Source organism: Haemorhous mexicanus, chromosome 17 (genome assembly GCF_027477595.1).
Source record: "Haemorhous mexicanus isolate bHaeMex1 chromosome 17, bHaeMex1.pri, whole genome shotgun sequence".
Taxonomy (NCBI): Eukaryota; Metazoa; Chordata; class Aves; order Passeriformes; family Fringillidae; genus Haemorhous; species Haemorhous mexicanus.
This window is the reverse complement of record NC_082357.1, coordinates 15251025-15271122: the sequence shown is the minus strand read 5'-3', so window position 1 is coordinate 15271122 and position 20098 is coordinate 15251025. Positions and strand designations below refer to the sequence as shown.

Sequence of the window (20098 nt, the reverse complement as noted above, 5' to 3'; positions counted from 1 at the left end):
TGACCCGCCCCGCACAGGCGGGGACCGCCCCGGGGGTGGCGCTGGGGACGCGCCGGGGTCCCGCAGCCCTGCGCGGGTCCCCGGGGCCATGAAGGTGAAGGTGATCTCCGTGCTGGAGGACAACTACATGTACCTGGTGATCGAGGAGAGCACCCGGCACGCCGTGGCCGTGGACGCCGCGGTCCCCAAGAGGGTGAGCGGGTCCCGGGGGGTGGCGGTGGCCGCACGGCGGGGTATCCGTGGGACATCCCCGGGCAGGACAGAGCCTTCCGTGCCCTGGCTGTGGCTGGGACCCCTGCCCTGCCCTCCCCGAGCCCGCAGCGAGCGGGATCACCCCAAAGCCAGCTCTGTGCAGGGCGACCCCATGGGCACCCCCGCTTTCCAGGGCCGCCGTGGCCCCGTGTCGCCGTGCCCGGTGTCCCTGGTGCCAGCCCTCCCCTGTCGCGGGTTTTCAGCGTTCGGTGCTGACTCGGGCATTTCCTTCCTCCCGGAGCCGGGAGCAGCTCCTGGCCCTGGGTGTTGAGCTGGCATCGGAGCCTCCTGGCAGCCGTGCGGGGCTGGCAGTGCCCTGTGGCCAGGGTGGGTGGCACGGCCGCCGTGTCCCTGCCCTGGCGGTGGCGCCGTGCTCTCCTCTGTGCCTTCCCTAAGAAAGCACCGGCCAGAAATGCCCCCATGGCCGTGGAATCGGCGTGGCGCCATCCCCCTGCTCCAGGCAGGGTCACACCTTTGTCCCACCCTCAGGGGGATTGCCCTGCCTGGTGGCACAGGGGACAGGTCACTGTGTGGGTGTGTGTCACCTCCCCTGCCCTCTCACCGCTGCTCTGGGTCCCTTTCAGCTGCTGGAGATCATCAGGAAGGAGGACGTGGTGCTCAGGGCCATCCTCACCACCCACCACCACTGGTAGGTGTGACCAGCTCGGGGTGGCCGTGTCCCCACGGGGACGGTGCCCGATCCCAGTCCCGATCCCGTTCCCAATCCCTGCTCTGCCCTCAGGGACCACGCCAGGGGCAATGAGGAGCTGGCCCAGCTCCTGCCAGGCCTGCAGGTGTTCGGGGCCGACGAGCGCATCGGGGCCCTCACGCACAGGGTCAGCCACGGCCAGGAGCTCTCGGTGAGCGCCCGCAGCGCTGGGGACACCCCAGCCCACACGGCTCCTCCCGCTGAGGGGGGCTGGGGTGGTCCCTGCTGGGGGCCAGTGGGGAGGGGAGTGGGGTGCTCACACTGTCCCCAGTGGGGAGGAGAATGGGATGGTCACACTGTCCCCAGCGAGGTGGTCACACTGTCCCCAGTGGGGTGCTCACACTGTCCCCAGTGGGGAGGAGAATGGGATGGTCACACTGTCCCCAGTGGGGAGGGGAGTGGGGTGGGCACACTGTCCCCAGTGGGGAGGGGAGTGGGGTGCTCACACTGTCCCCAGTGGGGAGGAGAATGGGATGGTCACACTGTCCCCAGTGGGGAGGAGAATGGGATGGTCACACTGTCCCCAGTGGGGTGCTCACACTGTCCCCAGTGGGGAGGGGAGTGGGGTGCTCACACTGTCCCCAGCGAGGTGGTCACACTGTCCCCAGTGGGGTGCTCACACTGTCCCCAGTGGGGAGGAGAATGGGATGGTCACACTGTCCCCAGTGGGGAGGGGAGTGGGATGGTCACACTGTCCCCAGCGAGGTGGTCACACTGTCCCCAGTGGGGAGGGGAGTGGGGTGGTCACACTGTCCCCAGTGGGGAGGAGAATGGGATGGTCACACTGTCCCCAGTGGGGTGCTCACACTGTCCCCAGTGGGGAGGAGAATGGGATGGTCACACTGTCCTCATTGGGGAGGGGAGTGGGGTGGTCACACTGTCCCCATTGGGGAGGGGAGTGGGGTGGTCACACTGTCCCCAACAAGGTAGTCACACTGTCCCCATTGGGGAGGGGAGTGGGATGGTCACACTGTCCCCAGTGGGGAGGAGAATGGGATGGTCACACTGTCCCCAGTGGGGAGGGGAGTGGGATGGTCACACTGTCCCCAGCGAGGTGGTCACACTGTCCCCAGTGGGGTGCTCACACTGTCCCCAGTGGGGTGCTCACACTGTCCCTAGTGGGGAGGGGAGTGGGGTGGTCACACTGTCCCCAACAAGGTAGTCACACTGTCCCCAGTGGGGAGGGGAGTGGGGTGGGCACACTGTCCCCAGTGGGGAGGGGAGTGGGGTGCTCACACTGTCCCCAGCGAGGTGCTCACACTGTCCCCAGAGGTCCCCAGTGGGGTTGGTGCTGCTGGGCCGTGCTCAGCTCTTGGTGTCCTGGGCCGGGTGCAGATGTGGCCCCACAGATTCCAGGCTGGGATGGAGGAGGAAGCTCATCCCAATCCCAGCCTGTTTGGGGTTGTGCTGGAGGCTCCCACCCTCTCCTGGGTCCCAAATGCCATCAGAGCAGACACAGCTGGATCCCCCCAAAGCCCCCTCAGATCTGTGACCTGCTGGGCCCCAGGCAGGCGTGGGGAGGTCTGGGGGGTCTGTTTGTCCCCTCAGGAGGACCCTGACCCTCTGTCCCCCCAGTTTGGGACCATCAGGGTGAGGTGTCTCTTCACACCGTGCCACACCTCGGGCCACATGTGCTACTTCATGTGGGAGGACGATTCCCCGGATGCTCCAGCTCTTTTCTCAGGTACCCCCCTGCCCACGTGCCCCCCGTGGCTTTTGGGGACACACTCCCCGTGTGCCACCTGTCCCCACACTCAGCGCTGCTGGGGTGACCCTGGCACATCCACCCCCGGCCCTGGGTCCCTCGGTGGCCACCCCCTGTCCCACAGGTGACACCCTGTTCGTGGGGGGCTGCGGGCAGTTCTTCGAGGGCACGGCGGAGCAGATGCACACCAACCTCACCCAGACCCTGGGGGCTCTGCCCAAGGACACGGTCAGTGCCCTCCCCTCCCAGCCTGGGGGGCTCAGGGCAGGGAGGGGGCTCAGGGCGGGGGTCCCGGGCTGGGACCTGCCCTAGGAGAGGGTCTGATGCCCGCTGCCTCCTGCAGAAAGTTTTCTGTGGCCACGAATGCACCGTCAGAAACCTCAAATTCGCCTTGAAGGTGGAGCCAGAGAATGAAGTGGTGAAGGAGAAGCTGGCGTGGGCCAAAGTAGGTGGCAGTGCCCCCTGTGCCAGGGGGGGCTGGGGTGTGGGATGGCAGTGGGATCTGGACACCTCTGTCCCCTGGCAGCAGAGGGATGACGAGGACCTGCCCACGGTGCCCTCCACGCTGCAGGAGGAGTTCCTGTACAACCCCTTCCTGCGGGTCACGTAAGCACAGAGGGCTCCTGCCCCAACCCCGCTCCCCTTCCCCTCCTGCACCAGCCCTGCTCCCAAAACCCTGCTGGGAAATGCCAGCCCGGGGCCAGGGGAGGCTGCCCGGACACGGGGTCACCCCAGAGCCACCCCAGAGCCCCCGTGTGCCCCAGTAGGGCTAGCACACGGTGGGAATGCCCACTGCCCATCCCAGCACACGGTGGGAATGCCCACCGCCCATCCCAGCACACGGTGGGAATGCCCACTGCCCATCCCAGCACAGGGTGGCAGTGCCACTGCCCATCCCAGCACAGGGTGGGAATGCCACTGCCCATCCCAGCACAGGGTGGCAGTGCCACTGCCCATCCCAGCACAGGGTGGGAATGCCACTGCCCATCCCAGCACAGGGTGGCAGTGCCACTGCCCATCCCAGCACAGGGTGGGAATGCCCACTGCCCATCCCAGCACAGGGTGGGAATGCCACTGCCCATCCCAGCACAGGGTGGCAGTGCCCCTGCCCATCCCAGCACAGGGTGGCAGTGCCCACTGTCCATCCCAGCACAGGGTGGCAGTGTCACTGCCCATCCCAGCACAGGGTGGCAGTGCCACTGCCCATCCCAGCACAGGGTGGCAGTGCCCACTGTCCATCCCAGCACAGGGTGGGAATGCCACTGCCCATCCCAGCACAGGGTGGCAGTGCCCACTGTCCATCCCAGCACAGGGTGGCAGTGCCACTGTCCATCCCAGCACAGGGTGGCAGTGCCACTGTCCATCCCAGCACAGGGTGGCAGTGCCCACTGCCCATCCCAGCACAGGGTGGCAGTGCCCACTGCCCATCCCAGCACAGGGTGGCAGTGCCACTGTCCATCCCAGCACAGGGTGGGAATGCCCCTGTCCATCCCAGCACAGGGTGGCAGTGCCACCGCCCATCCCAGCACAGGGTGGGAATGCCCACTGCCCATCCCAGCACAGGGTGGGAATGCCACTGTCCATCCCAGCACAGGGTGGGAATGCCCACTGCCCATCCCAGCACAGGGTGGGAATGCCCACTGCCCATCCCAGCACAGGGTGGGAATGCCACTGCCCATCCCAGCACAGGGTGGGAATGCCACTGCCCATCCCAGCACAGGGTGGCACTGCCACTGTCCATCCCAGCACAGGGTGGGAATGCCCACTGCCCATCTCAGCACAGGGTGGCAGTGCCCACTGTCCATCCCAGCACAGGGTGGCAGTGCCACTGCCCATCCCAGCACAGGGTGGCAGTGCCCAGGGTGGGTCCCCTCCTGTCCCCAGGGCTCAGCAGGGCTGTCCCCTTGCAGGGAGGAGGCCGTGCAGAGGTTCACGGGCAGGACAGACCCCGTGGAGGTGCTGAGGGCTCTGCGCTCCCACAGGGACAACTTCAAGAAGCCCAAGGAGAGGCCCAACCCCCAGGCCATGCTGGCCTTTGACTGGGGGCTCTTTGGGCCCTTCCTGGAGAAGAAGTGACACCCCCGTGGTGCCAGGGCTCCCTCCTGGCTGGGCCCAGCTCGGGGTGGTCCCAGCTGGGGCTGGAGTTTGTCTTTTAGCTGCTTGTGTGAGGCTGCTCTGCTCTGCTCTGCTCCCCCCTGGCTCCTGGGCTTCCTGTGCAGCTCCTGGATCCCTTTGGGGGATCCCAGGCTGTGGGACCCCCTCCCCTTGGGGCTGGGGTGCTGGCAGAGGGTCAGGCTGGGAGCAGGGGACAGTGGTGCCAGTGTTGGGGAGCTGCCATGGAGGGAGGCTCAGGACTGGGTGCTGTGCCCCACGGAGCCCAGGCTCCCCTGCCAGGCCCTGCATGCCAGCCCAGGGCTGCTGTGATGGTGGCCTTGGCACTCCTGGGAGCCCTCCTGGCCCTGCCTGTCCTGCTCCAGCCCCCAGGGCCCCTCTGGCCCAGTCTCCTGGGTGATGGACACTTGGATCCCCCCACAGGACACTGGGAGGTCACTGGTGTCACCAGAACCCACCCAGCTCCAGCCCTGTGCTGACAAATCCCCCTTCACAGCAGGTTTGGGGGGGTTTTCCCCCCCTTTTCCCTATTTTCCAGTAGGTCCCACAGGGATTTGTGGCCCAGTGGCTGGAGTGGGGTGTCCATGTGGAGCCAGGGTCTGCCCCAGGAGGGATTTCCCAAGGTGGGACAGAGTTTAGGCAGCCAAGAACAAAGTGCTGCCAGGCATCCCTTGCTTTTTGCTTTTTCCAAGATAAAAACTGGAAAACACTCGGTGCCAACTCCATGGACATTGCCTTGTCAAGAGCCAGGGAGCAGCTGGGGCTCCCAGGCCTCCCCAGCCTTCACTTTGTGCAAATCCAGGGCTGTGGTTTATTTATTTTTGTCTGGGAAAGGAGCAGAGTTTTATTTGCAGGTGTGGGGAGGCACTTCACACCAGTGAAGTCATTCCTTTTTTTTTGTGTGTGGAGAAAATGAATGTTTGATGGCAGCTCCCAGCACTGGGACAGAGTTGATTTCAGGGATTTTCATGTGTGGACTGTGAATTTCTTTGTTGCCACTAGAGTCTGGTTTGGGGCTTCTCCCTGAGCTACAAACCAAGTTTTGGTTTTGTTTTTTTTTTTCCCCTTTTATTAAGTTAAAGTTTGGATTTACTTTGCATGGAAGGGGAAGGATTTATCCAGCTGCAAAAGCTCCCTTGGTACCACGGCCTGCATTCCTCAGTCCCCATGATCTGCTGGATTGTGGATGTCCCCTCTGGGATTTTATTCACCCTGGGTGTGAACCAGCCCTGAGCCTGCTCCACACCCCACAGCTGGGACAAATTCCAGCTGTTCTGTGCCAGACAGGGAGCCCAGGGTGGCTCAGGGACCTCTGAGTGTGTTGGTGACCTGGGAACTGGGGAGGTGAGTGCAGAGCCCTGGTGATTTCATTTCCAGCCAGCTCAGCCTCTGTGCATTGCTGGGCTGGTGATCTGAGTCCAGCCTGGAGCCCCTCCCTGGCTCAGCCAAATCCCTGCATGGCAAAGGGAATCCACTGGAAGCAGCTCTTTGCTCCTCAGGAAGGAGGGGAGGGGGCAGCAGGGGGAGGTCGATGCCTTAGAACACTGTGAGGTCATGAGTGATCAGCAACAGCTGAAAAATGGAAAGCTTTTAATTAAAAACACGAAAATTCAGCATTTGCTCTGTGGATTCATTGGAACAAAGTGCAGAGGAGGCTCTGGCTCCTGCCAGCCCCAAGGTCAGGAATTATTCTGTGGTAATTTCAGGAGGTTGTCCTGCAGTAAGTGCCTGGTTTGTCTGGATTTAGGGATTTATCCCTCAGGAAGTGGCTGCTGAGGGTGGGCAAGTGTGACAGTTCTGTCACTCCCTGCTGAGTGCTTAGGAAGAAAACACAGAGAAGGAACTGCCCTCGGTATAAATTATTATAATTTAAGGAAAAGGAATCACAGGGGTTTGTCCAGCATCCACTCCAGTTCCTCTGCAGCCCCAGGGATGATCCCAGGCTTTGGATCCCCTCTCTGGGGGCACAGACCCTGCAGGGCAGTGAGAGGGGAGAGCTCCAGGCCTCAGGAGACCATCTCTAATGGGTGAGGCTGTTCCAGCAGAGGCAGGCACAGAACTGAGTGCTGTGACAACCCAGCAGGGCCTGGGGGGGATATTGGGGTGAGGCACAAAGCTCAGCCTGGAGCTGAGCCCTGAATCCTTGAGCTCCTCAGCTCTGGCAGCACTGGGGCTGTGCCAGCAGCCTGGGACGTGTTTCTGCCCCTCCTGCTGTGTCCCTGTCAGACTCTGGGGCCTGTTCCCATCACCTCACCCTGCAGCAGTGCCAGGCACCTTCCCAGAGGCAGGAGCTGCACAGGGTCCCTGGAGGAGCAGCAGTGTGGGTTCAGAAGGCACTGAGGGTCCCTGGGCTGGGCAGCCCTCACCACTTGATGCTGAGGGCAGAGCTGGCTCTCTCCACGGCGTGGTACTGAGTGTGCAGCACCTGCAGAGCCCTCTCTGAGCCCCAGCCCCCCAGCCAGTGCTCACAGAGCTCCCTCACAGCCTGGTTTTCCTCTGGGATCTCAGCCCTCAGGGATTCATACAACCTCTCCACCTGCTGCAGCTCCTCCTTGCTGGATTCCCCCTCCAGTTTGATCTGCCCTCCTCCGTTCAGACAGCCTGGGGGGAAAAAATAATAAAAAGAGATGAAGAACTTCAGCTGGGAGAACATCCTCAGAAATTCCAGGTCATTCATCCTGCTCCTGCCTACAGCTGCAGCAATGAAAACTGCCCAGGGCTGGAGGTTCCCTCCCAGTTATCTGCCAGCAGCAGGCCCACAGGGCAGGGAGATGTGGGCTGGCTCCAGCTGGGGCTCTGCCAGCTCTTATCTCTTATCTCCTGCCCCCAGAAGGGAGCCTGAGCCCAGCCCAGGTGAGCCCAGCCTTGGAGGCTGAGCTCAGGAAAGGGAGAAGTGCCTGGGATGAGTTCTGGGGGCTGGGAGGGTCCTTGGGAAGGAGCAGCTCCAAGAGGCAGGAGGGGCCCTCAGGGGGCTCAGGCTGCCCCTGCTCCCGAGGGAGCCAGCAGCAGCACAAGGAAAGGGGAATCAAATATGAAATATTCCTCCAGCAGCCACAGCAGCAATTTCTGTGTGATGGTCAGGCTTGGGCAATTTCAGGGGGAAAATCCCCTCAGGTACCAGAGCTCAGGAAATCCTCCTTAAAAGCAATTAATTAATTAATGATGCAAATGTTGTGTGATGGAATTCAGCTGCAGTTCTTTAAATCCTGAGGAACTGCTGGCTCACAGGTAGGAAAATCCCCCCCCAGGTGTGATGGTGGGGCTGTCACAGCCCAAGGGGGTGAGAAATCTCCCACTCCTCCTGTCTGGAATGCCCTGGAGCTCCCCCAGGCTGGATTTGGGAGCAGCCTCACCTGAGGGACAGGCCATGACCTCCACGTAGTGATAGGGGCACTTCCCTCTCTTCAGCTTCTGCACCAGGTTCTGGATGTTCCTGAATCCATAGGCCAGGGCAAAGTGGAGCAGGACCTGCCCATCCCTCTCCAGGGTCACCTCCTGGAAGTCCTTGTTCCTGAGGGAGCAGAGCACAGCACGTGGCTTCTCCAAATGAGTTTCTATTTTAAGCTTCAAAGGGCCTGGTGCAAAACCCAAATTCTTTGTGAGTCTCACTGAAGAGCTGTCCCAGTTCTGGGCCACCCAAGGAAAACAGGAAGGAATTCCTTCCAGAACCTTCCAGGATTGCTGGAGGACACCTGTGCTGGATAAAGCCTGAAAAGCTCAGCACAGGGAGCCCCTCCCTGACAGACCTGACTTCCTTCAGCCAACATCAACTGGGGATTTTTGACTTCTGCTGGATCATAAAATGTGGGAACAAACCCTGATTGAGGATTCCAGATTTCCAAGGTTAGTGGGAATACCTGGTCCTGATAAAAAAGTAAGTAATTTGATTTTTATCAAGTTTTTGAGAGTGTTTTTTCTGCTTCCTAAACCAGGGAATCCTAAACATAAAAATTGCTCATTAGGGATGTTATTAATTCCAAAGGATACATTAAATTAGAACTGGGAAGGCAGAAGGAATCTCAGGTGGATGAGCCTCAATGCCCAAACTCAGGTGATTTATTTTCTGTCTCACTCCAGTTAAACAGAGCCCCAAAGCCCTCCCACAAGGTTTTTTTGGGTTCAACAATCAGTGACAAATCTCCCTGATTGGCCTGATGCAAGGTGAGCAATCCCAGCTCCACGAGAGCTCTGCCTTTTCAATTACTCTAAAATTTTATAATTATTCTAAAAGTTATCAGTGGGAAAATCCACCAGGCCACATTCTAGGGTGTGGCTGGAGTTCTCCCTGGGAAATTCTCCCTGCCTGGAATAGAAAGGAGCTGGCTGATTGATTGCTGAGCAGCTGGAGGTCGAAGCAGCCAATCCTCAGCCTGGAAGTGAACTTTAACATTGTAAAAAAACCCCCAAAACTCCAGCCCAAAAACCCCGGAGTTCCCAGTGGGATTGCAGCTCCTTACTTGAGAGGTCTGTAGTGGATGGAGGCGCCGTGGATGCCGAAGAGCTCCCGGGCAGCGTGGCTGAAGATGTGCTCCAGGAAGCCACCCGAGCCCCCGCCGCGGTGCGAGCGCAGCTCCTGCGCGGCCCCGCCGAGCCTGGGGGCACAGCAGCAGCAGCAGCTCAGCCCCAGGGGGGCACACACAGCCCCAGGGGCTGCCCCAGCACGGGGCAGCAGCCAAACTGCAGCTTCCCCTGAGCTCCAGCCTCTCCTGTTTCCTGGGAATGGTGGCACGGGGTGTGCCGGGGATGCGGCTGGGCCTGGAGCCCTCAAGTGTGCCAGGCCAGGCTGGATGGGGCTTGGAGCAGCCTGGGATGGTGGAAGGTGGTGGGGCTGGATGGTTTTCCAGTCCTTCCCACCCAAACCATTCCAGATTCTCTAATTAATCATCATCAATTGATGGATAACTCAGGGAGGAGCAGCCTGGGATGGTGGAAGGTGTTGGATGCTTTTCCAGTCCTTTCCACCCAAACCATTCCAGATTCTCTAATTAATCCTCATTAACTGATGGATAACTCAGGGAGGAGCAGCCTGGGACGGTGGAAGGTGGTGGATGGTTTTTAAGTCCTTCCCACCCAAACCATTCCAGATTCTCTAATTAATCCTCATTAACTGATGGATAACTCAGGGAGGAGCAGCCTGGGATGGTGGAAGGTGTTGGATGCTTTTCCAGTCCTTTCCCAAACCATTCCAGATTCTCTAATTAATCCTCATTAACTGATGGATAACTCAGGGAGGAGCAGCCTGGGATGGTGGAAGGTGTTGGATGGTTTTTGAGTCCTTTCCACCCAAACCATTCCAGATTCTCTAATTAATCCTCATTAACTGATGGATAACTCCAAGAGGAGCAGCCTGGGATGGTGGAAGGTGTTGGATGGTTTTCCAGTCCTTTCCACCCAAACCATTCCAGATTCTCTAATTAATCCTCATTAATTGATGGATAACTCAGGGAGGTGCTGCTGCTGAACCTTTCTGGTGTTCCTGTGCCAGGAGCTCTGGAATGTTCCCCTGCCCTGAAGCAGCTCTGGGTGCTCAGGGCAGAGCCAGCCCTGCTCCCACCTCACCCCAGTGTGTGCAGCTGGCCCTGGAGCAGAAGTTCCTCCTCAGTTCAACAACCCCAGTCCCATCTGACACATCCTAAATGTCATTTTTCACCAACAGCCTCCTGCAGGTTAACTGGGTGACCTAAATATTGGTTATTTCTGCTTTATAGTTGTTATTTCTGCTTTATAGTTGTTATTTCTGCTTTCATTCTGGGATCTCTGCAGTGGCTCTGCTAAGGAGCAGCTTCTGCTTCAGGAAATTTTTAGCACTGGGACAGGTTCTTGTCCTTCCCAAAGCCTGGAGCAGCTTTAGTGGGATGAAAGGAGCTGGAGTGATTGTCCAGTGGAAATTCACCATATTCTGTACATGAAATGTTTTAACTCCCAGTTGTTCAGGTTCCAGTGACACAAGAAACCAAACCAAGGGCAGACACACTTGTGTAAAACAGCAGGAAAAGGGGAATTCTGATCTCTCTGAATCCTGGAGGAGAGGGAACAGGGAAAGGGGAATTCTGAACTCCCTAAATCCTGGAGGAAAGAGAATTCTGAACTCTCTGAATCCTGGAGGAAAGGGAACAGGGGAATTCTGAACTCCTCCCTAAATCCTGGAGGAAAGGGAACATGAGTGAAATGGGATTTTGCTCTTACATGGTGTCCAGGGGAGCAGGATCTACGTCTGACAGGGACACTCCTTCCTGCTCCAGCAGCTTCAGCACCTCTCCTAGGGCAGAACCAGGCACAAAGAGTTCTTATTTTTGGGATACAGGAAAACAAACCCCCCAGAGCAGTCCCTAAACTGCACCTGCATTTTACCAGGGCACGATTTGCACTATTAAATGTAAATACAGATCAATATCCAACCTCTGTCACAGACAAAGGGTTAACGAAGCCAGGGAACACTGCAAGGCTCCCAGAATTTGCTGGAGTTGGGAATTTCCCGTGGCTCTGCTTACCTGTGGTGATGACACAATCCACATCCCTGGTCTGGTATTCCTGGTTGAAGAAGTCTGGCCTGGAGGCCTCCAGCTTTTTGTCATAGCAGGGCATGACAGTGACGTGGTAGATCCTGTCAGGGGGCAGGTGCTGCAAGGGAGACAAGGCTGGGGCAGCCAAAATCCCCCTGTCCCCAGGGAGTGCACTCCAGGAGCAAAGGAGTGGGGGAAATAATGCCACTGTGGCCCTGGAGTGGTGCCCACTGTGCCTGAGTATTTGTCTGTTTAAATATTTGTAAGTCAAATGATTTCCCTCCTAAAGCCAATTCCAGCTGCAGTCAGTGTCAGCAGTTATGGACCTCCAGAGGTTTCATGGAATCCTGGAATGGTTTGGGTTGGGAAGGACCTCAAAGCCCACCCAGCTCCAACCCCAACACCTCCCACCATCCCAGGTGCTCCCAGCCCTGTCCAGCCTGGCCTTGGGCACTGCCAGGGATCCAGGGACAGCCACAGCTGCTCTGGGAATTCCATCCCAGCCCTCCCCACCCTCCCAGGGAGGAATTCCTTCCCAATACCCATCCAGCCCAGCCCTCTGGCAGTGGGCAGCCATTCCCTGTGTCCTGGCACCCCAGGCCTTTGGGAATAATCTCTTTCCATCTCTCCTGAGGCTGCCTTCAGCTCCTGGAAGTTTCCCTCACTCTGGAGCAATGATCCAAGGTCAGGCAGAGAAGCCAGTCCCTAATTAAGGCATTAGGGAATAAACTTCCTCCCTGCTCCCAAAGCTCAGCCCCTTAGGGCATGATCTGGAGTCCCACAAAACCTTGGGATCATCCAAGCAACAAACACAGGCCGAGCCAACAGGTCACTGACCCTGGGCCCCTGTTTCAGTCTCTTGTGCCAAATATTCCCAGAAACTGCCAAATTTTGTGCCAAATCTGCAGCTGCCTCATGCAAGTGTCACAGGCAGAGATCCCAGTGGGTGCTGCAGCCCCTTGCTGGCTGTGGGGATCTCCAGCTCCCACCTGGAAAGATTCCAGAGGTCCCAGGCTGAGGACAGAAGCAGAACATGAGGCTGGGAATGAGGGATCACTTTTGGAGAAGCCATGATCTGCACCTAAGCACCCACTTATTTGAAATTATTCAAAATAATTTGAATTATTTGAATTCAAATAATTCAAATTATTTGTCACTTATTTGAAATTATTCACCAACTTTAAACAACAATGGCACAAAGACACTGAAAATGAGGTTCCTCAGCTCTCCCAAATAATTCAGAGGGTTTAATTTAATTAGCCCATGCTCAGTGTTCTGCCCTAATTACTACTCATTAGCTAAGACAGAAGGGAGGAAGATTTCTGCCTTCTGCAAAGCAATACTGACCCTTAAATGTGTATTACACAGCAAATTTGTAAGAAATCAGCCTGAGGTGTGGAATTGGAGGAGTTCTGCAGTAAGAAGAGCATTTCTAGAGCTGTACCTGCTGCTCTGCAAAGTAGCCCTTGACCAGGGAGCCCATGACCTGCTGGGGGGATTTGGTGGTGCTGATGTGGGGAATGATGAAGCTGCCATGGGTTTTCTCTGCGTAGCAGATCCAGCCTGGAAGGAACAACATCCAAAAATTCAATTAAAAAATGAGAAGCAGACTTCACTCTGCCCATTCTCCCCAAACCCCAGGTTTAGTGCCATTCTCAGCCTCAGTTCAGCACAAAAAGCAAAGCAAGTGTCAGCCCAGATTGATTTTAAGGTGTCTCACCACTGCTTTAGCACCAAAATCTGTGCTGTGAGGAGGATAATCCTGCAGGTAAGAACATCCATGTGCAGCTTGCTGGATTTTGGATTGCAGCTGGAGCTGCAGGCGTACCTGGGCAGGCAGAGGCCAGCATGGGCAGGGCCTTTTTGTCCTCTGCTTGTCTGTGGAAGCGCCTCACAAACTCCTGCTGGCTCTCCAGGAGGCTGAAGGTCCTGGAGAAGGTTGTGTCAAACACGTGGTGCACACCTGGGCAGGGCAGCAGCTGGGTTAAAAACCTCAGGACACAGCAAAATACAACAAAAACCTCCCACTCCAACCAGGGTCAAGCTCAGGCACAGGCACTGGGCCCTGCACTTGGGGAAGAGGAGGAAAGGTGACAGGAGAGGTGGAAATGTAAAATGTGGAAGTTGTTTTCAGTGGTTCTTTACAGGTTTTATGGACTATGGAATGGTTTGGGTCGGAAAGGACATCAAAGCTCAGCCAGTTGCACAGGCAGGGACATCTCCCACTATCCCAGGGTGAGCCAGCCTGGCCCTGGGCACTGCCAGGGATCCAGGGGCAGCCCCAGCTTCTCTGGGAATCTGTGCCAGGGCCTGCCCACCCTCCCAGCCAGGAATTCCTTCCCAACATCCCATCTGCCCCTGCCCTCTGGCTGTTTAAATCCCTTCCCTTGTCCTGCCCTTACAAAAAATCCCTCCCCCTCCTTTTCCCAAGCTTTCCTCCCTCTCTCCAAGCTCACTGTGTGACTGAACTCTCAGACAATCCCCCTGGGGGTTAAACCCCTTTAACTCGAGCTCAGCCCAGAGAGCAGAAAACCCCACACTTGCCTAAACCCTTGAGGAAGGAGGTCAGCTTCTGGGCTGTCTCCAGCAGCCCCAGTTTGCACCTTGCAGCCAGGGAGGCTCTGGACTGGGGGGACACAGAAACCACCACCAGCTTCTGCTCGTGGGCAGCAGCAGTCTGGAAAAAACCAAACAACCCCAAAGTGGCAGAGCTGGCAGCAGCACAGAGCTCAGCCCAGGGCAGGAACTGACAGCAAACCCTTGAGAAATGAGAAATGACCCCAAAGTGTGGCACAGGCAGAGCTGGCAGCAGCACAGAGCTCACCCCGGGGCAGGAACTGACACCAAACCCCTGAGAAATGAGAAATGACCCCAAAGTGTGGCACAGGCAGAGCTGGCAGCAGCACAGAGCTCACCCCGGGGCAGGAACTGACACCAAACCCTTGAGAAATGAGAAATGACCCCAAAGTGTGGCACAGGCAGAGCTGGCAGCAGCACAGAGCTCAGCCCAGGGCAGGAACTGACACCAAACCCCTGAGAAATGACCCCAAAGTGTGGCACAGGCAGAGCTGGCAGCAGCACAGAGCTCACCCTGGGGCAGGAACTGACACCAAACCCCTGAGAAATGAGAAATGACCCCAAAGTGTGGCACAGGCAGAGCTGGCAGCAGCACAGAGCTCACCCCAGGGCAGGAACTGACACCAAACCCCTGAGAAATGACCCCAAAGTGTGGCACAGGCAGAGCTGGCAGCAGCACAGAGCTCACCCTGGGGCAGGAACTGACACCAAACCCCTGAGAAATGAGAAATGACCCCAAAGTGTGGCACAGGCAGAGCTGGCAGCAGCACAGAGCTCACCCAAAGGCAGGAACTGACACCAAACCCCTGAGAAATGACCCCAAAGTGTGGCACAGGCAGAGCTGGCAGCAGCACAGAGCTCACCCAAAGGCAGGAACTGACACCAAACCCCTGAGAAATGAGAAATGACCCCAAAGTGTGGCACAGGCAGAGCTGGCAGCAGCACAGAGCTCACCCAAAGGCAGGAACTGACACCAAACCCCTGAGAAATGAGAAATGACCCCAAAGTGTGGCACAGGCAGAGCTGGCAGCAGCACAGAGCTCAGCCCAGGGCAGGAACTGACACCAAACCCCTGAGAAATGAGAAATGACCCCAAAGTGTGGCACAGGCAGAGCTGGCAGCAGCACAGAGCTCACCCCAGGGCAGGAACTGACACCAAACCCCTGAGAAATGAGAAATGACCCCAAAGTGTGGCACAGGCAGAGCTGGCAGCAGCACAGAGCTCACCCAAAGGCAGGAACTTCACCAAACCCCTGAGAAATGACCCCAAAGTGTGGCACAGGCAGAGCTGGCAGCAGCACAGAGCTCAGCCCGGGGCAGGAACTGACACCAAACCCCTGAGAAATGAGAAATAACCCCAAAGTGTGGCACAGGCAGAGCTGGCAGCAGCACAGAGCTCACCCCAGGGCAGGAACTGACACCAAACCCCTGAGAAATGACCCCAAAGTGTGGCACAGGCAGAGCTGGCAGCAGCACAGAGCTCACCCTGGGGCAGGAACTGACACCAAACCCCTGAGAAATGAGAAATGACCCCAAAGTGTGGCACAGGCAGAGCTGGCAGCAGCACAGAGCTCAGCCCGGGGCAGGAACTGACACCAAACCCCTGAGAAATGAGAAATGACCCCAAAGTGTGGCACAGGCAGAGCTGGCAGCAGCACAGAGCTCCCCAGGCCCACCCTCACAACTGACATCAAACCCTTGAGAAATGAGAAACGGGCCCAGGAGTGCAGAGGGACCCCTGAGGGCTCAGGAATTCCCTTTTCCTGTGGATTTCCCCACATTTGTGGATTTTCAAGGAGAGTGGGACCCACCTTGTTGAGAGCCAGCACCTTGCAGAGCTCCCCGTGGCTCTGCTGGCTCACCAGGACACTCTCAGCTGAGGTGATGCAGCCACTGCAGGCCAGGCAATCATTCAGGGTGATTTTGGCTTTCTCCAGCTTCTGGGCTTCCCCATCCTACAAAAAAAACCCAAAACACCCAAATCAGGCTGTTCTGACCCCAGGATTGAAGGAGCAGTTTCCCCACTCTGTTACAAATAATAATGCTGTTGTTCTTTTGATGCTGTTGGTTTATCATTTTTAAAAAAATCTTTATTTTTAATGAGATGAGGACAAAGCCACCTGAAGCTGGCTGCTTTTAATGGGATTTTCTGGCACAGCAAGGGGCATTTGCTGAGGGATTTCATCCCAGACATGGAAGGGAATATTTTCCCTTCTACCTGCCCTGAATAATTTGATTTTCCCAAGAGATTCTCCTCCAATCACCACTCCTCAGTAGAGCCAGGAACAGACCAGGAAATGAGGCACTAAAAACATTTTAAAATAAGGAACCAGGCTCCTTTGGAAGTGCTGTGCCCTCCTTTTTAAATCAAAATCTGCCTGAAGTTCCAAGTTCCATTCCTAGAGGGATTCCCAGCCTGGTTAACTGAGCAGTGCCAACTTTTTTTGGGTGAAAACAGGAAAAACTCAGCCTGAATTCTGGAAGCTTCTGAATTCTCCAAGCTTTTAAAGAAATCGTTTGAAATATTCATTTTTTTAAAAAGCCAGCATGATTTATTAAAAATATCTTGATGAAATCTCTGAGTGAGCACGAGGACATTGTCACAACCAACCTGGAACTGCCAATCCTTAAATAGTGATAAAATAAATGAACTTTTCATCTTATCTGCTCTCTCATGAAAATCATCACCAATTCATGGCAGTGTTTCAGAGCATCAAAAACTGGAATAAACTGGAATTGCTGATTATAAAATGACTGCTTAGAAAAGAATTTATAAATTAAAACGCTGACAAATTAAAGTTTAGTGCAAACTGAGCTTACCTGCTCTTTTATTAATAATCAGTAATTAATGCCAGCGTTTCAGAGCATAAAAATGGCACAAAATTTCAATTATTGATTATAAATTAAAAAGAAAAAAAATTAAAATTAAAAAGAAAAAAAAACCCCAAGAATGCTGACAGCATCTCTCTGAGGCATTAAATGGATGTAGATAATTCAAATATTTAAAGTACACTCATTTTTCTGGGTTTTTCACAGTGAACAAAGACCCCACGTACCTGATTGATCTGGAAATAGCTTCCATCAGCTTCAATTCTGATCTTGGCTGCTGCTTTTCCAGGCTTTTTGTCCACTTTGACAGGCTTGATGCATTCCTGAAAGAGCAGCAGAGCCTGGAGGTGAGAGCTGAGCAAGGAAGAGGGGATTGGATAAAAAATAAACAAATATTGGGGATGAAACAAAAAATAAATATAGGGGATTGAATAAAATTAAATATTGGGGGTTCAATAAGAAATAAATATTGGGGGTTCAATAAAAATCAGTATAGGGGATTGGATAAAAAAATAATATTGGGGATTGGATAAAAAATAAATATGGGGGATTGAATAAAAAATATAGGGGATTGAATAAAAAATAAATATAGGGGATTCAATACAAAATAAATATTGGGGGTTCAATAAAAAATGAATATTGGGGATTCAGTAAGAAATTAATATTGGGGGTTCAATAAAAATCAATATAGGGGATTGGATCAAAAATAAATAGGAGGGATTGGATAAAAAATAAATATAGGGGATTGAATAAAAGTAAATATTGGTGATTAAATTTTAAAAAATAGGGGATTCAATAAAAAATAAATATAGGGGATTGGATAAAAAATAAATAGAGGGTTAAAAAAAATTGGGAATTAAATTAAAAAAATAGGGGATTAAATAAAAAATAAATATAGGGGATTGAATAAAGAACTAAAGGGATCCGAGAGCAGCTCTGGATCCTGCCCCTCGGTCCAGGCTGGAATTTCCCTGAGTTTCCCCCAGCCCTGGCAGGGGAATGCCAGGCAGAGGCTCCTCACCCCCTGGGAACAGGAGGAGCAGCTCTCCAGCATCATCCCAGCCCAGGCTCAGCTCAGCTCTGGGCTCGGAGCTGCGGCAGGAACAGCCGGCCCCTTCCTCCTCCTCCTCCTCCTCCTCCCCGAAGTGCCGGGCAGGTCCCAGCTCAGGGCAGGGAGGTGCCAGTGCCCAGCCCAGCGGGCTCTGGGGACAGAAGGGGCTCAGTGCCACCCTGCTCTGGTGTCCCAGGGGGTTTCTGGGTTTTATCCTGATTTTAGTGCTCAGCCCCCCCGGCTCTGTGTCTGCTCCTGCTCTGAGCACTCTGAGGCTCCCCTAAATGAATCCCCCTGCAGGAACCCTTCCCTCAGAGCACGGGCAGAGCTGGGCATTCCCCAGCAGCTCCCTCACACACCCAAACCCGGGAGAATTCACCGTGCTGGGTCTGCCACTGCCCTGCCCGCAGCTCGGGGCTCCTGCCGTGCTTCCAGCAAACACAGGGCATGAGTCTGGGCATGAGTCTGGGTATAAATCTGGATATAAATCATGGATATAAATCATGGATATGAGTCTGGGTATAAATCTGGATATAAATCATGGATATGAGTCTGGATATAAATCTGGACATGAATCTGGACATGAATCTGGATATGAATCCTGGGTATGAATCCTCGATATAAGTCCTGGATATAAAGGTGGATGCACATCCTGGACATGAATCTGGATACAAATCCAGGACTGACATCTCGAGTGTGACCCCACGGTGACACTGCAGTGTCTCGCTGTCCCCACGGTGTCCCTGCGGTGTCCCCGCGGTGTCCCGAGCCCTGCCCCGGCGCTGTGGCAGGATCAGCTCCCAGCCCTCACGGGTTTGACGGCCCGGGCACGGTCCCGCGCGGTGACACAGAGGGGCCAAGGCTGAGGGCTGACAGGACCCCTCCGCACGCCCACCCCGCGGCCCCGGGAGCCCCCGCGGGTCCCCGGCGCTGTCACCTGCGAGGGGGCGATGAAATCGTCCAGCTCCGTCAGCTGCAGCACCCCGCTGAAGCGCGCCGCCATGGCCGCCGCCAAGCGAGCCGCGCGTCGTGACACCGGACTACAGCACCGCCGCAAAGCGAGCCGCGCGTCGTGACACAGGACTACAGCACCGCCGCAAAGCGAGCCGCGCGTCGTGACACAGGACTACAGCACCGCCGCCAAGCGAAACGTCGTACAACGGGACACCGTTGCCACACCGCCGCAAAGCGAACAGCATCACTGTCGTAAAAGCGCCCGCAATTACAATACAATATTTTTTTATTTTTGCTCTGCAGATATCACCTTTTTGGAATAAACTGGGCGCCGTTGTGAATCTCCTGCCTCAAGGGGATCCCGAAATTAAATCCCGGCAAATGTTTCAGGCTCTGAGAAATAATAAAAATAAAAATTAAAATAAAAATAGGTACAAAATGAGGTGAATTCCCTGCGGCTGCTGGGCCCAGGCAGGTGCTCAGAGGGTACTTAAGGAGCAGATTTAGGGCGGGGAACATTTGGGGTTTAGGCAGAGTGGGAGGCAGGGAGGGGCTGAGCTCTGCTCGGGTTTTTGGGATTGGCACCCGCTGCAGGTGACTCTGTACACACACTATTTATATTTCTTTTTATTTATTTATATATTTATATTGTATTTATGCTTATACCTACGCTTTTATTCACACATATTTATACTTATATTCATGTTTTAAATTTATATCCACCTGTATTTCATGTTTACACTGATATTTATTTCCATTTCCCTCTCTTTCTATTTCTCCCCCAGCAGGTTAAGCTGCCCTGCCCATCCCCAGGTGCCAGCCGTGCCGTGCCAAGCCGGGCACACCCCGAGCCCCTTTCCAGGAGCTCCTTCTCCTGGATTTCCTTGTGCTGGGAATGAGGAATGAGGCAATCCCAGCCCAGGGAGGGTCCCCAGCAGGAGCTGCAGCATTTGGGGTGTCCCCAGAACCTTGCCCTGCCTCCCCTGGGAATGTTGGGGTGCTGGGAGCTCTGGGGGGCCTGGGAGGGGATCCGTGGGGTGGGATCCATGGAATCCATGGGGTGGGGTGGGATGGGGTCCATGGGAAGGGGTGGGGTCCATGGGGTGGAATTGAATAGGATGGGGTGGGATCCATGGGGTAGGGTGGGATAGGATCCATGGGATGGGATGGGGTGGGATCCATGGGATGGGATGGGATCCATGGAGTGGAATAGGATGGGAAGGGATTCATGGGATCCATGGCATGGGAAGGGATCCATGGGCTGGGACCCATGGAATGAGATCCATGGGATGGAATGGAATAGGATGGGATGGGGTGGAATTCATGGGAAGGCATCCATGGGATGAAATAGAGTGGGATGAATGGAATGGGATCCATGGGTGGGATGGGATCTATGGGGTGGGATC

At 55.4% G+C, this 20098-nt stretch overlaps 2 protein-coding genes across 5 annotated transcripts; one reads left to right on the top strand and one right to left on the bottom strand.

The window, feature by feature from the left end:
* Positions 1-6391, top strand: LOC132335335 (hydroxyacylglutathione hydrolase-like protein). Of its 3 annotated transcripts, none has more exons than XM_059861784.1 (8): positions 1-193; positions 837-901; positions 995-1112; positions 2510-2645; positions 2791-2894; positions 3010-3111; positions 3196-3272; positions 4577-6391. In XM_059861784.1, exons 1-8 carry the CDS (start codon positions 89-91, stop codon positions 4740-4742), a joined length of 873 nt encoding a protein of 290 aa, XP_059717767.1. In that variant the 5' UTR covers positions 1-88; the 3' UTR covers positions 4743-6391. The 3 variants fall into 3 exon arrangements, with proteins under 3 accessions (XP_059717767.1, XP_059717766.1, XP_059717768.1); XM_059861783.1 differs by having other exon boundaries at positions 4-193; positions 3193-3272; XM_059861785.1 differs by having other exon boundaries at positions 5-193; positions 2537-2645; positions 3193-3272.
* CIAO3 (cytosolic iron-sulfur assembly component 3) lies at positions 6352-18831 on the bottom strand. 2 transcript variants are annotated; one of them, XM_059861786.1, is made up of 11 exons: positions 18676-18830; positions 16915-17010; positions 15670-15813; positions 13826-13958; positions 13110-13244; positions 12726-12844; positions 11270-11399; positions 10965-11037; positions 9236-9370; positions 8132-8289; positions 6352-7379 (listed from the first exon to the last, which is right to left on the bottom strand). In XM_059861786.1, exons 1-11 carry the CDS (start codon positions 18739-18741, stop codon positions 7141-7143), a joined length of 1428 nt encoding a protein of 475 aa, XP_059717769.1. In that variant the 5' UTR covers positions 18742-18830; the 3' UTR covers positions 6352-7140. The 2 variants fall into 2 exon arrangements, with proteins under 2 accessions (XP_059717769.1, XP_059717770.1); XM_059861787.1 differs by lacking the exon at positions 9236-9370 and having other exon boundaries at positions 18676-18831.
* Between the last annotated feature and the right edge of the window lie 1267 nt (positions 18832-20098).

Excerpts from the sequence above, each read along its gene's own strand:
- LOC132335335 (XM_059861783.1), top strand. The coding sequence starts at position 89 with ATGAAGGTGAAGGTGATCTCCGTGCTGGAGGACAACTACATGTACCTG. Across the intron at positions 902-994 it reads CTCACCACCCACCACCACTG|GGACCACGCCAGGGGCAATG; the intron begins GTAGGTGTGACC and ends CTCTGCCCTCAG. Across the intron at positions 1,113-2,509 it reads GCCACGGCCAGGAGCTCTCG|GAGGACCCTGACCCTCTGTC; the intron begins GTGAGCGCCCGC and ends TTGTCCCCTCAG.
- CIAO3 (XM_059861786.1), bottom strand. The coding sequence starts at position 18,741 with ATGGCGGCGCGCTTCAGCGGGGTGCTGCAGCTGACGGAGCTGGACGAT. Across the intron at positions 13,959-15,669 it reads AGGTGCTGGCTCTCAACAAG|ACTGCTGCTGCCCACGAGCA; the intron begins GTGGGTCCCACT and ends GGTTTTTTCCAG. Across the intron at positions 11,400-12,725 it reads GCTACTTTGCAGAGCAGCAG|CACCTGCCCCCTGACAGGAT; the intron begins GTACAGCTCTAG and ends TCTCCCTTGCAG.